General features: G+C 60.2%; 1 protein-coding gene across 2 annotated transcripts in view; it reads right to left on the bottom strand.

Moving 5' to 3' along the window:
- Positions 1-4,244: 4,244 nt before the first annotated feature.
- Positions 4,245-14,473, bottom strand: part of KIF25 (kinesin family member 25) — a 42,293-nt gene continuing 32,064 nt past the window's right edge. Inside the window, exons 10-15 of one of the 2 annotated variants that reach the window (XM_020909986.2) lie at positions 12,564-12,713; positions 8,216-8,392; positions 6,915-7,087; positions 5,715-5,909; positions 5,199-5,354; positions 4,245-4,470 (exon numbers count right to left, since the gene is read on the bottom strand). In XM_020909986.2, the coding sequence (XP_020765645.2) occupies positions 4,331-4,470; positions 5,199-5,354; positions 5,715-5,909; positions 6,915-7,087; positions 8,216-8,392; positions 12,564-12,713 (991 nt within the window). In that variant the 3' untranslated portion in view covers positions 4,245-4,330. Of the gene's footprint in view, positions 4,471-5,198; positions 5,355-5,714; positions 5,910-6,914; positions 7,088-8,215; positions 8,393-11,729; positions 12,266-12,563; positions 12,714-14,473 lie in introns of those variants that run through there. The other variant, XM_070461750.1, reaches the window with a different exon arrangement.

A 14,473-nucleotide genomic window follows, 5' to 3' on the forward strand; every position in this document is an offset into this window, starting at 1 on the left:
GGGGGGGAATGTGCAGTGGCCGTGGAGGGGGGCGTGCCTTGACGGAGGGGGCGTGTCTGGGCGGAGGGGCCGTCTGAGCATAGGAGGCCTGCCCAGGGCGGGGCCTGTTGGGCAGCCTTTGGGGGCGGGGCTGCCTGCGGCGTGGGTGTGTCTGGGAGGAGGGGCGGGGCCTGGGGCGGGGCCTGTTGGGGGACAGCGCGTCCAGCCTGCCCTTCTGTTATCCTGATCCAACCCAGCCTGGCGGAGGATGGCCGGCGCCAGGGCCGAGGGAGTTCAGCCCAGCACCCTGTGTCCTCGCAGACGGAAGCAGCACTGCTGACCCAGAAACCACCAGAGCTTCTTTCCTATTCCTGCGCTCCCTCTGGGCCTTGTGGAGACGCAGAAAACTGTGCCCAGTGTGCACTCAGCAGCAGGCCATCCGTGGTGGTTGGGCAAGTACGGGACGGTCAGAGGCCGGGAGGGGCCTCGCTTTGTTCGCTAGCCCCTCCCCCAGCGGTCTCCCTCCGTCTCTGCCCACCAGGGGGCAGCAGAAGGCCAGGGCTAGAGCAGGAGAGGAGGGAGGCTTCTTTAGGACATCAGAAAAACTGGCCTTTCATTTTGCCTAAATTAGACCAAAGGCCTTTCAGGCAAAGCAGACACTGGAGAGACCCAGGAAGACAGCTGTGAGCGGTGGACAGGCTGTGGTCTTCCCAGAGGGCCATGAGGGCTGCTGGTGGCCGACTCACGGTCACCCAAGGGCTGTGCAGACCCCAGGGCTGTGGGGAGGGCTCCCCCACGCCTCCCTCCACACTTGTCAGGACCGACAGGGAAGCCCCCAGGTTCCCTCTGGACCCTGAAGGATGGGCAGATGGCTCAGGAAGTACCGGCCGGACATGACCACAGCTCCCCCAGCCCTGCCAGCTCGCTTTTGCTGGAGGCAGAGGTCACACTAGCGGGTCATACTCACGAGAAAGCCGAGGGCTTGCTCAGGGCTCACTCCGGGCCAGCCACCAGCTGCTGGGGCCTGGGAACCTGCATGCTGACGATTCCCGCTCATTTGCCCAGGGGACTCGGTTGCCCAAGGTGCCACCCCGCGGGAGAACCGGGAGGCATCCCCCCGCTGTGCTCAGGGCACTCTGGGGGCAGCCACTCCCCCACCCAGGGCTCCTGCGGTGTAGACTCCCCAGAGCTGGCAGGCGGGGAGCCTCCGCTGCACCAGGCGGGGCAGGGCGGGCCGCCAGGCTGGCAGGGTTAGGCATTGGGCCCTGCTGGCATATTCACGTGGTGACACCGTTTGGAAAAATTTGCAGAACCAGGACTTTTTTTAACCATTAAGTGATTAGGCCGGCTGTGTCTCCACCCAGCGCACGCTCCATGACCCTCCCCATGGTCACAGTTTGGTGGGAAATACCCGTGGGGTTCACAGTGACCACCAGGATCACCCCCTGGCCACAGGGGTGGCCCGGGGATCCAGGTCATGTCTCGTGAGGACCTTGACCCCCGGTGCCAGGCTGGAGTGGCAAGAAGGCCTTGCAGGCCCTCCCATGGGGGTAATGGGAGCTAGTCCCAAACCTCAGCATCAGGAGACACGGGAGAAAGCAGTGTTTTCCTGGGTCAAGGACTCGACAAGGACACACCAGAAAGGGTGGGGGTGTGGTCGGACAAAGTGGCGGAATGCTGGGCTTGTTTGTGCTATTCGAAGGCTTTTTAGGAGTTTTAAAGTTGTGACCTGATGGTGTCAAGCTTTTCTCTGTGCATCTGCAGAACCCATTCTCTTCCTCAGGAGGCCGTCACCCTCTGTGACGTCACCGTCACTCACGGGAGGTCAGGCAGCAGGCCCAGCCCCCCAGACCCACCAGGACCCCAGGTCTCAGCCGGGATGGGTCCCAGCGCCCTCTGCTTCCTGCTTCCCCCATGGGGCTGGGCTCCTGTGAACACAGACCCCACTTTCCTCCAAGAGCAAATGTAGAAACATACCCACTATTCAGAGACCTTGGCCACTGGGAACGGCCATGGTGCCTTAGGAAGCTCGTGGGCGTGGCTGGAGGTGGGGGCTCGGGGAGGTGGGGTGGGGTGGGGTGGGGTGCATCACAAGGACATGGGCGCCGGGTGGGCAGCTCGGCCTGGTGCTGGGGGAGTGCGTCCAGGAGGCAGGCATCGCCAACCCGAGGGCAGGCAGCTCCTCCCTCAGCTGTCCCTGCGCCAGGCCCTCCCGGGACGGCAGGACGGGGGCACCTGGGTCTAATGGGAGGTTCGGTGGACACGCCTGACCCGGGCGTCTGCTGTGCCGTGTCCCCATGGAGGAGCACTGGAGGGTCACTCAGAGCCTGGCCCAGGGCCGCGCTGTCCCCCGGGGGCACAGACCGCCTCTGCAGCCCGGCACCGAGCATGTTCCGTGGGCGGCTCCTTGGCCCCGCGGGGCCCGGGGCTGGCCTGTCCCCCTCTCGGGGCGCCCGCGGCCCCAGCTCCCCCTCCACAGCAGATGCAGGACCGGCAGTAGTCCCGCCCAGGGCCGTGAGCGCGTGTCCTGTGGGCGAACCCAGAGCCCGCTGTCCTGACTATGGAGGCTTCCGATCGCCCCCAACGCCTGGTCCCACTGGTGGGATTCTGAGCCTGGGCCAGCAGGCGCGTGAGAACCGAGCTCCCTGGAGTCACTTCGACCTGCTTAGGGCCGAGCCTTGAAGCCTTCAGGGCACATCTCAGGGCTGCGGGTGGGGTCTCAGACCTGGCGGGGCTGGGGTCCTAGGATCTGCAGTGCCAGGAAGGCCTGTTCCTCAAGCCCCCCGCCTCTCATCCACACCCACTGCTCACAGCCCGCCCGACACTCCTGGGTGTGGACTATGCGGACGCGGAGCCCGGGGCACCGCCCTGCAGGAAGTCAGGCAGGATCACGACAGCCATTTCAGCTCCATTCTTGGCAGGAAGGCCAGCATCATGTGAATCAAGGGAAGTTGACACCAGTTCACTTGTCACATTACTGAGTTTGCACCGTTTTAGAAAATTCTGTCTCCATGGCTACACTGCTCAGAATACCTGAGTAGTGAACAAGAAACGCTCCCGTGTTGTTTTGCTTTTGTAGCCACGTTCGTGGCGATGCCGCACACAGAAGCACGTCCGTGTAGCTCTTCTGTATAAACTGTCCTGTCTCACTGATCCACCTACCGTCGAGCTGATTGTCCATATTAAAAACTGCGAGTGCAGACTGGTCCCTTCAGTTCAGCCCAGCCCTGCCGTTGGGGGCCCCTTCTCCCCAGGGCAGCCCGGCCCGCTTTGTCCCGGTGTCCCTGTCTGTCTGCCCGCTGCCCTGAGTGGGCCTGGCCTGCTGGGCTCCTGGCCTCCTGGCCTGCTGGCCATCAGCTGGGCGAAAGCACAGCCTGGAGCAGCAGCAGGAGGGCTGAGAGGCTGGCCAGTGACCTCGCCCTGGGCCCGGCCCATCCCACCCGGCATCCTCGGGGTGGTAGCTTCCATCAGGGTCCTGCAGGGCACACCCGCACCCAGACAGGCTCAGACTGAAACACTTTCCCCGACGCTCAGCGGGGACGGGCTGGAGACAGGATGCACTGAAACCATTTGGGCCACAAGGGCTGCCATCGGCGGCAACGGCTCCAAGCCTGTTTGGGCCTCACGTCCACTCCAGAACCCACCGCAGACCCAGGGCTGGTGGTGTCTGCAGTTCCCCCAAGCAGCCCCCTTCCACCCCCAGCGCTGGCCCCTCTGGTCCCCAGGGAGCCGCGTCCTGGGGGCGGGGACATGAGGGAAGCAGCCCCTGGCCGTCCCCTCCAGCGGCTGGCACCCTCCTGTCGTGGGAGCAACGGTGGAGTCCAGCCTGAGACACCGGGGGTCACAGTGGAGAGGAGCCCCCCAGGCTGGGCCAGCGTGTCCTCCCTTCCCAGAGGTGCTGGCTGTGCCGGGCGCTGACCCAGGCCCACATCAACCTGCCCCCAAGCAGTTGCAGCATCTCTGCCAGGGCCCTTGGCTTTTCACTGCATCACTTTCCCGTGAAGAAAAGGGTGCCGATCTAAACCACAGCGGGACTCCGTCAGGCTCTCAGATCCTTCTGTCCCAAGCCTGGCAGCCCTTGGGGGGGAGGAGGTTCTTCCCACCTGCACCCCCTCAACCCCTCCCCCTCCTCCCTCCCCCTCCTCCCTCCCCCTCCTCCTTCCTCCCTCCCCCTCCTCCCTCCCCCTCCCCCCTCCCCTGCCCAGACCCCAGCTGCCTGGATGGTCTGTCCACACTTGGCTCAGCTTCACAAGCTGCATGTTCAGTGTGTTTATTTTTACAGCACGTACATTATAAGGAAAAGCCAGGAGCACATTTAAGGGAGAAAAGCCCTGAGCGCGCCACCTCTCCTTCACCTGAGTTTTCTGGGGGCTGGACGGCCTCGCTCCACTTGCCTCGCTCGGGCTCCAAACCCCAGGCTCTGCAGCGTCTCGGCCACGTGCCTCTGGCCTGGGGACACGCACACGATCACCTGTAACTTGGCGTCACCTCCTTGGAGAAAGAAGTGACAAGGTGCAGTTGGGAAGAGCCCCAGTGAAAGAGGAGGGTCTCTGAAGCCCGGCTCCGGAGGGGTCGGCCCGGCCCTGCGGCTCCACACGAGCGTGAGACAGGGGCCTGGGTGCACCCAGGGAGGCTGGGGCCCCGCCTGCTGCTCTGCAGGCCCTTGGCCCCCTCCAGGCCCTTGGGAAGGGGCCACTGGGCCTCTCCCCAAAGTGGAAGCCCCCTCTCATGTTGCCTGAAGGGCCAGCAATAGGGGAGGCAGTTTGGAAAAAGACCTAAGGCGGGAAGAACAGCAGCTCAGCCGTGGGGATGAGAACGTGCGGAGTGGGTGCCCACCGCCACCCCAGCCCCACGCATCCTGCTGAACACTGGTCCCAGTCGGCGTGGATCAGGGGCAGCAGCAGAGCTGGGAGCGGCCCCTTCCTCGTCCTGTGGACGGAGCGAGAGGAGACCCTGAGACCAGAGACGGAGCCGCGTGGTCCCACGGCTCAGAGAAGCCCTGCAGGTGCAGGAACATGGGACCAGCTGGAGGGACTGGTGGTGCCCACGCTGCCCAGCGACCCAGGTCAGGCAACCCTCGAGACAACGACCGTGTTAACAGGAGCTGCAAGTCCTGAGGAAGGGAGGCAGAGACCCCCAGAGCCAGCCAGCCCCCTGGGCGGGAGGAGCAGGCCAGGGGGCAGGGGTAGGGGGCAGGGGCAGCCGCGGCGCAGCAGTACCAAGCACGTCCTGCAGCAGGTGGGTGAGCCGGCTGTTCCGGTAGGGGATGTGGCCTCTGCCCTCCGCCAGCGCCCCCAGGACGTCCGAGAGGGCCGCCAGGCTCCGGTTTATGCAAGAAGTCTCCCTCAGGGCTGGCCCCGTCACTCCAGACACACCTGGGGAGTGCAAAGACCCCCTCATACAAGATTCGCATGAATCCTTGCTGACATCAAGAGGCATCAGAGAAGCAAAACAGAGGCATCGTGGGGAGAGTGCCCTCTGCAAGGCTGAGCGGAGGAGAGCCTGTCACAGGACGTCCCCCCAGGACCACCTGCGGCCTCGGCAGGGAAAGCCTTGGGGGGGGCGGGCTGCCCTCCCTGCTGGGAGCCCGCGGAGCGGCATCTGAACTGACACTCGGTCTTCGTGCTGAGACGGCACCAGGAGGGAGGGGCGAGACTCAGAGGGCACTGGGGGGGACGCAACCCCTGGGAGCCCCGTCTGCTCATGGTCAGGACCCCGAGCCTCCCCGCGCTCACCCGCACACTCGCTGCCCGCCAGGTCCACAAGCTGCAGGGTGGCGTGCACCTGCCCCAGGGGGTCCGGGGCCACCTGCCCGAGTCCATGCCCGCGGGTCCTCAGGGGCATGGGTGGGCTCTGCCTCTTCCTGGTTGCCGGCGACCGCGGTCCAGGCCGGCAGGGCTCTGTGGACGCTGACTGATCTAACTGCAGGGCTGCAGCAGGGGCGTGACAAGAAACAAGAGATGGTGCCCAAGCTCCCTGGGCCTCCCCCCAAGGTGGGAGTCCCCCAGCTCCGCCCCGCAGGCCCACACCTCACGAGAAGTGAGACCCTTCCTCTTAAACACAGACAGGAAAAGGGCCCCGAGACCCTGCGGGGTCAAACGTGAATTAAAGTCTGTGTGCGTGCTCAGCCGCTAAGTCAAGTCCGACTCTTTGTGACCCTGTGGACTGCAGCCGCCAGGCTTCTCCGTCCATGGGCTTCTTCTCCAGGCAAGAATCCTGCAGTGGGTGCCATGTCCCAATCCAGGGAATCCTGAACTGGCAGGCAGGTTCTTCACCACTGAGCCACCCGGCGAGCAATGCCTAATTCGTCCCACGAACACTAAACAAGCTTTCCAAGGAAGATTTGGTAATGCCCTGGGCTTCAAGTGGCCTTGCAACAAGCTGGGTCAGGACGGTTTCCGCCTCCCTGCCTGAGTCTGGAGTGTAGACACCCTTTGGGGGTTGGCCCCTGGGCCCGGGGCTTCTCCGTGGCCTTCATGGGGCGCTGGCTCCCTGAACTTGGAGAAGCATGCGTCCAGGGCCCCAGCCGTGCCCCGGGGTCCCGACAGTGGGAGGGGCAGGGGGCAGGGGGCGGGAGAGGGTCCGCGCTTCCACCAGCCCCGCAGGTGATGCCAGCGCACTGCTCTGGACCTTCCGGTCAGTGAGGACCTGGGAACACGCGCGTGATTCTCTTACACAGCTGGAATTGTTGTGTGTGTGTGTACTGGTGTCTGAATTCTTAAACCCAGGTCACAGTCAGAGTGTCGTTCGCGATGAACGCGTCACGTTTCCCAGGAAGGCACGCTGTCTCTATGCTGGGCCCCCCTCATCCTCAGCCTGGGTCCCCTGGCTCCTGGGGTTGGGCTGCAGACCCTCCCCAGGCTCTGGGCGTGTCTCAGAGCCTGCAGTAGGCGGACTCCTCCCATCCCCCGTGCATCTCTTCCATGGGCACTGACCGGGTGCGGAGGGCCGCCCGCTGGGACCACGGGAGGAGGTGGCTGTGGCCAGGGTCACGGTTATCACCAGGTGAGATCGGGAGGACTCGGCATGCACCGCAGTGGGCTGCTTTGCCCGCAGCTGCAGACCCCTGCCCACAAGCGTCAGGAACTCCGCGGCACTGCGGACCGACCTGCGGGTGCACACGCGGGCACTGAGGGGCCGGGGGTGGGCGGGGAGGCCGGCCTGTACGCACAGCTCGGCAGGGCCACGTGTACGCGGCTCAGGGAGGCAGCGCGCCTCAGACAAGAGTAAGCGCGAGAAAGCCAGCGTTTCCCTTGACGGGTCTGTTTGACTCGTCGTGTCTCTCATTGCTTTACCCTGAAGTAAGAGGCTGGTTTTGAACCAAGTGGAGCTTCCCAATCTTCTCTACATCATGCCTGCTTGTATTTATGGTACCCTCAAGGACCCTGAGATTTTAGAATATTTTGCCTATCAAACCAAATTTCATCAAATTTATGAAATGCAAATTTAATTTACTTTCTTCTTTTAATTGATGAGATAAGCAGAACTTCTGATCTGCAGGAGAAAACGTTTTGATCATGACATCTATCAGTGAAAATCTGGCAGTTTGGGTTAGCTCGTGTAAACTTATCATGGTCAGACGTATGACTTCCTTTAGGCTTTTTCAAATGTTAGAAACACATACACATGTATGGTCAAGTCCCTCTGCTGACCCCTTGAAACTATCGCAACATCGTTAATTGGCTATATGCCAATACAAAAGAAAAAGGAAAAGGGAATAGTCTGAAGACCCTTCCTCCGCTAACTTTGAGACCGCAGAATGGGCGGCATGACCTCAACCCTTCATGACTTGTCCACGTGGGTCAGTGACCCCTGCCCGAAGCAAACCTGATTCCTGAACGTGAATCTAACAACACGGACCTCTGGAGGAGAAGCTGATTCCTTGGTGTATTCGGTAAAATTCTGATATGCCAAGGGATGCAAGTACACCAGTGCCTAACCCAGGGGCTTCTGGCGGGTCCTGGGGCTTCTCCACGCCCGTCCCTCAGCTGAGCCTCGCAACGCCTGTCCCGCCATCTCTTAAAGAAGATGTTTTAAAGCACCGTCTAATTAGTCTTCATTATGACGTTAAAAGATCGTTTCTAAAGCAAATTGAAAGTGGAGAACTGCACCCTGGGCAAATAAACACAGTGAACCCTCTCTAGGGAAGAGTGCTGACTGGGACGCCTCGCCTGGCTCTACATGGGGTCCCCTCGAAGCTGCGGCCCCTCGCAGAGCTCAGCACCCGGTCACTCACTGGTAGGTCAGCCCGCAGACCGCCTTCTTCCCCTGCTGGGTCGTCAGCACCTGTCGCTTCACCCCAGATGCCACTCGACCACTGTCGTTAGCCAGAAGGTCAAAAATGTCATTGTTATAAACTTCCACTATGGAAATGTCCAGCTCGGGGCTCCGTGACGCATCTTCTGAAATAAGCCTGGAGGAGGGGTGAGACACACAGACACCAAACCATCAGAGGAACGTGGGTAACCCCAGGGAGACAGGGCTTAAAGAGTGACTTCCAACATGAGGCAGTCAGAGTTCGAGAAACGGGCTGCAAAACTCAGGATTCAGGACCACTGGGCACCATCTCACCAGCCACGCAGGAAGAAGGGAGCACCCTCTTTAAACTGCAGAGAAAATGACTGTCTTGGGAACACAGTTATTTCATCCGAGTTGTATCTAAATCAATGCTTTCTGCCCTCAAACTCTAAATACACTGTAAAGATTCTTGAAGAGCCCACAGTCTTGACCCAGAAGTCACCACGCCCAAGCTGAGTCCCCCACAGAAGCCCAAAGCAGGCTTTGAGCACTGGTCCAGCAACCAGACTTGTTTATTTTAAAATCTGTTCCGTTTCAGGAAGCTTGAGTCCGTGGTGTTGAGTCAATGCCCCTCCTACAGCGCCTTTTAACTAAGCCCTCACCGTGACCTCTCTAAAACCCACTAGACTCTAAAGAAAACCACCACACATCTTATTTTGTTTCAAGTTTGAAAGCACTACATGCAGACTGCAGATCAATTTAAAAGTAAAGACAGGACACACTTAGAGCAAAACCCCATGGTCCCGCCCCAGGAAGCGCTGACCACTGAGCCCAGCTTCCTGCCCCCGCCCCATGTCCCTGCTCCGTCCCTTTGACCTCACGCCCCACACCATCCGGTCACCAAGGACCAGGCCGTCTCCTCGGGGCATGACCGTGTCTCTAACGCTGGCCCAGGAGAGCCAGTCTGATTCTGACTCTGCTTCTCTTGTCGTAAAGACACTCTGGGCCCCGGCCTGGGCGAGTCCTACTCAAGTCCTGCTAGGTGGGCTTTGCATCCGCATCCATGGGACATCTACGGATAAAACCAGGCATTCGCGTAGTCTAATGATAATCAACTAAGGAAATAAAAAAGACTGCAACGAAGGAAACGTGAGCTAAGTTCTCTTGTGAAAGTAATCGCTAGCAAAGAGTTCTGGATATCTGGATAGTTCTCAGCACTGGGTTTTGCTGAGAAAACTCTAAGTGACTGTCTTAAAAGTGAAAAACCAAGAGAAGCTAAGCTAGAGATGGTATGTCCCCTCCTGACACGTCAGGAAAGATGCACTTGGCTCCATCTCTCTGAGGCGCCCCAAACCGCAATGAGATTTCTCATCTCTACAGTACCAGGGAGCTCATGGAAACGCTTTTCTTGTTTAATTATTTGATTTGTTTAATGCATCGATTCACTTGTCCCACAAGAATTACTCAATTGGTGGTAAATTTCTGTAAACAATGTTAAAAACGAGTCCTCAGTCTTGGCTTTGAAGAAACTATGTGCTTAGTAGGCAAATGACTCCAACAGAGTGTGATACGTTTTATATAAAATACGCACAGGCTTCCTGAGACGTCACCGCGCGGAGGTCGCTGGGCCCAGAGGCGGTGGAGGGAGGTGACGACCCCCGCCCACGAGCGCCCCTCCAGGTGCCCCGGCCCGGGGTCCTGTCCGTCCCTCCCCACGCGTGTGTCCTGGGTCCTGAAGGCTTCCGCTCTGTTGAGGGCTGAATGCTCTCACACGCACGGTTCATGTTCCCTGTGCCTCCAGCCATGTCTGCGTGTTAGGCGCTCAGTCGTGTCTGACTGTGGCCTGCCAGGCTCTTCTGTCCATGGGATTCTCCAGGCCAGAACACTGGAGCGGGTTGCCATTCCGTTCTCCAGGGGATCTTCCCGACCCTGGGATCGAATCTGTGTCTCCTTCACTGCAGCCAGATTCTTTACCACCCAGCCAACAGGGAAGCCCTCAGCGGTGTCTAGCAGGTAGAAAAGTGAAAGTGAAAGTCGCTCAGTCGTGTCCGACTCTTTGCGACCCCATCGCCGGGATTGGAGTCACGCACAGACTCAGCCGCCAACATGGCTACACACGTTCCTTCCTGGGGTTTGTCCACTCTGATTAGAAATTGAAGAGGTAGAAAACTCCACGTCTGGACCTTTAGTCCTGTTCGTGCAAGCGATGGCAGTGGGCCCTGGGTGGGGAGCTGCGCCCATGGCCCCCCACGCGGAAGAAGAGACAACGGTGAGTGGGAAGGGTCTGACTCGTTTCACTCCCAAGACTCAAAACGTGAAAAACCCGCTCTGGAAGCAGGTGATTTAAATGCCCGTTGACAGGAGGCCACCATCAGGCGACGCCGTGTGTCCTATCTCTGGAGACGCTGACTGTCCCAGCGTAGTCCGAACAGCCTCCCTCCAGCGTTTTCAGGGGCTGCCGTCCTGCCCTGGACCCTCGGCCTCTGCTTGCTGCCCTCGGGGACGAGCTCCGTGACTTGCCAAGTGAGCACTACCTACGCTGGGCTCATTGGACATCGTGTGTCTGCAAGTTCAGCTTCGGTCTGGACCGGCCCTGCGAGTCCAGGCATGTGGCTCACACTAGGATTCAGTGAAGGCAAACTCAGAGGAATGCCGTCGGCCCGTCTCCCTGCTGGGCAGGGCTTTGCCTGCCCCCTGGGGCCCCTACTCGAGACGAGAGGATGGCGGGGGTGTGAGGCTCAGAGCGGGCGTCTCTGACTCCTGCTGTCCCGGCCCTGTTTCTGGCCTGAGCTCACTCGCTCGCCTCCTCTGTTTCTGGGCCTTGATGGTGTGATGGGCAGGGAGGCACCACTGGGTGATGCTTTGAGGCCTGCCCCAGCCACGCTGTCTCCACGGGTCTGGACGGTTGTCTTAGCAGCACGGGTGCAGCCGCTTTAAATGAGGGCAACTCCCAGAGGTTGCCGGTCCGCACCGCCCTCCCACACACTCCCCGTCTCTCCGGGTCCCTCTCCCTGGATGCCCAGGGTAGCCGCGCGGTCCTGCCTGGTTCTCACACGGCGCCACCCAGCTTCCAGCCAGCTGCCTGCTAAGCAGCCCCAGGCAGGGACCAGGCGACTCCCTGGGTGTCCCCGAGGCCTCGGTCTCTTGAAATAGAAACACTTCCCGTGGCCTGCGTCCCCAGCAGGAGGCCTCCGCCCAGGAACGGTGAGCCCTGTGCGAGAGCGGCTCTGCTGCTCACGGACGTCCACACACGGAGCTCAGGCATGGCCGTCACCTGCTTGGGCTGATGAAACAGAGCAGGGTCCCCAGGCTGGCCTTGGTCCCCCGGCCGCCTCCGCGTGCTCTGACGGTCGCCCAAGCACCGCCCTTGAGGGCCGCATCCCGCGGCGACCTGCAGGACGCTCGTGACAGCTGCAGCTCTCCAGGGCTACAGCCTGACCTCCTAAGAAGTGGTCTGATCCCGAAAATCACACGCGTCAAGGGGAGAACAAGAACGACCCAAAACTGGGAGATATTTTACCAAGGTTTATTTTCAGAAAGGGTTTGTGGAAGCGAATTAACAAATGAGTCTTTTCTGTGCACTAATAATGAAAGAATATTGGTTTGAAGAGGCACCAAAACATCAAGGTTTTGTGTGAGTTGCGTTTTGCCCTGATTTTGAGACACTGAAGGATGACGTAAGGAGATACGGAGACAAAACCTGAACTCCAGGGGCTGGGAGCTCAGAGGGCACCCAGCCACGCGGCTCCCCGCTGCGGGAGACGCCTTCCTCCCGGGACTTAGGACACACGCGCAGGCTGCACCTGCGGCCCTGACAAAACGCACAGAAGCGAGGCCCGGCGGTGCACACGGGGCGCCCCGGGGCAGGAGGTCACGACCCGCGGGAGGAGACCTTGGGACACGGCCTGGGCTGCTGGGGCCAGCTTTCCCGGTTTCTCCTCGGAGCAACACCGTGACAACCAGAGGACGCGCCTCCGTGACTCCCAGGCCCCTTAGTGGGACGGGAGCCTCTTCAGTCGCCCACAAAGAGGACTTCGTGTCTGCTTCCCTGGGCAGGAGACAAGGGCGAGACCACAGGCTTCCCTCTGTCCCCTCAGCTACAGACGGGAAACCCCACTCCCCAGCCCCCCTTGACACAAGCTGTCCGACTGGAGAGCCCTTTGAGAAGCATTGCCTTACTTGCAACAGTCAGAATGTCAGCATTACTGACGAATGTGCCGTAAGGACACAGCGTCCCTGGTGGTAACGCCGGGTTCTGACCGCGTCCTAAAGGAGGACGGGCGTGGCCCCCGTCTCACGCCCACGTCTGCCGCACCCCGGCCTGGTCCTCCCTGCCCGCCCGGTACCTGAAGAGCTCTCCAGCCGCCCTGGGGATGATGCCCGCGTCGCCGCAGGGTTCCGACGGCGGGGCCGGCTCCTCCTGGCAATGCGGGCCCAGCATGGTGAAGCTCTTCCCGCTTCCCGTCTGCCCGTAAGCCATGATGCAGACGTTGTACCTGAAATGCAAGCCAGACTTCAGGGCAGAAAAACAGGCGGAGGGCCTGGCGCCGTGACCGGACCCTGAGACGAGTGTTCGCGTGAGTGATTCCCCCTGAATCTGCTCCCTGAAAAGCCCGCCCTGCGTTTAACCACACCTGTCTTGGGCATACCCCGCCCGCGTGGCTGAACGGGTGCACACGGATGGTCATACCCGTGCTCACACACACGTGCCTCTCGGGACACCTGTGTCTCATAGGCAGCTCTGCGGTTCCTCATGGGAGGCCACAAGGAGCCCACAGCCAGCCCGAGGAGTCCTTCCCGGGCCAGGCCCTCCTCCTAAGTTCCACTCATTCCAACGTCTGGAGTCGCCTGAATTAAGTTCATCTTCATAAAATCAGGCTAACTAGAATGCATATGAAAGTTTGCATATTTTCTTTTGATGTCTTAAAAATACTTCCCCCATTCCATTTTTTAAAGATAATTTCATCTCTTTGTTTTTGGCCGTGCTGGGTCTTCACTCTGCTCGGGCTCCCCTCTGGGTGCAGAGCGCCGGCTCCTCCTGGCGGCGGCCTCTCGTGCAGCGGAGCGTGGGCTCGGGGTGCACAGGCTTCAGTACCTGTGGCCCCTGCGCTTAGTTGCTCCGAGGCTCGTGGGACCTTCCCGGACCAGGAGTTGAACCTGCGTCCCCTGCATCGGCCGGCGGACTCTATCGTCGAGCCACCAGGGAAGTGCCCCCATTACATTTAGGATTCCTTGCAGTGCTGACTCCAGGTGGGCGATGTCGTGAGGTGTTCTTACACCTTGTTTCCCGAAGGGTCTTGGGGTTCTCATTTCAGACCGTGCCGAGCCTCTTGGGGCCCAGCTGGCCTGCCCCCACCATCCTGGTTTGGGGTTATTTTAGTGCAGCTTCCTTCACAGAGGATGAGGACCACTGAAGGATTTTTCTTCCACCTGTGCTATTAGCCCAGGTCAGTGAGAAGAGGGGAAGAATCTGAAGGAATATTTGAAGTAAGTCTGCAGTGTAGCTTTACACGCGTGGCCGTGGAGGCGCAGGGGAGCCTGGCCCACAAGTGGCTGAAGCTGAGCCCAGACTCCCATCTGCCTCCCAGGGGAGGAGACCCCCCGAAGGCAGGCCCCACCCTCGGAGGTTCTGATCCCGCTGCTCGAATCTGCTCAGAACCCTTCCCTCCTCCAGCCAGACAAGGGCTATGGCTCCGGTAAAGTGACTCTGAAGAGTGTTCTGACGGGTTCACGCCTTGAGCATCGATCCAGAAAGTCCTCCTCCTCCAAGGGCAGCTGTTCCCTCAATCGAAAAGACGCCGGGAACCAAATGCGAGGGTGAAAACCCATCAAGGGCCTCTCCACCATCACCCTGCGTTTCTCTTCTCCCAGAACCGAGAAGACACCAGGCATCCCACCTCTCACACCTTCCCTGAGAGGCGCGTGTCTGGGGGTGGGGTGGGGAAGGGAGTGCCTTTGCGGGGACAGATGAGTGCCTGCAGGGACCTTCCAGACCACTGAGGAAAGGAGAGAGGGAGATGCAGCCCAGGACTCGATGCGCGCATCTGTTTCACATTTACAACAGGCAGAGACCATGTTAACCACGATGACATTTTTTATTTCTGGAATCTGCTTACTTGAAAGATACATACTTATGGGGAAAAAAAGAGAGAGAGAGCGAGAGAAAGATTCTCCTACTGTTTTCAAAGGAAGAGCTCTTTCTGTCAGATGGACAGGAAAATTCCGGTCCCAGCGGGCGGGCCAGGTAGGCGTGAGC

This window comes from Odocoileus virginianus, chromosome 34, assembly GCF_023699985.2.
Source record: "Odocoileus virginianus isolate 20LAN1187 ecotype Illinois chromosome 34, Ovbor_1.2, whole genome shotgun sequence".
Classification (NCBI taxonomy): domain Eukaryota; kingdom Metazoa; phylum Chordata; class Mammalia; order Artiodactyla; family Cervidae; genus Odocoileus; species Odocoileus virginianus.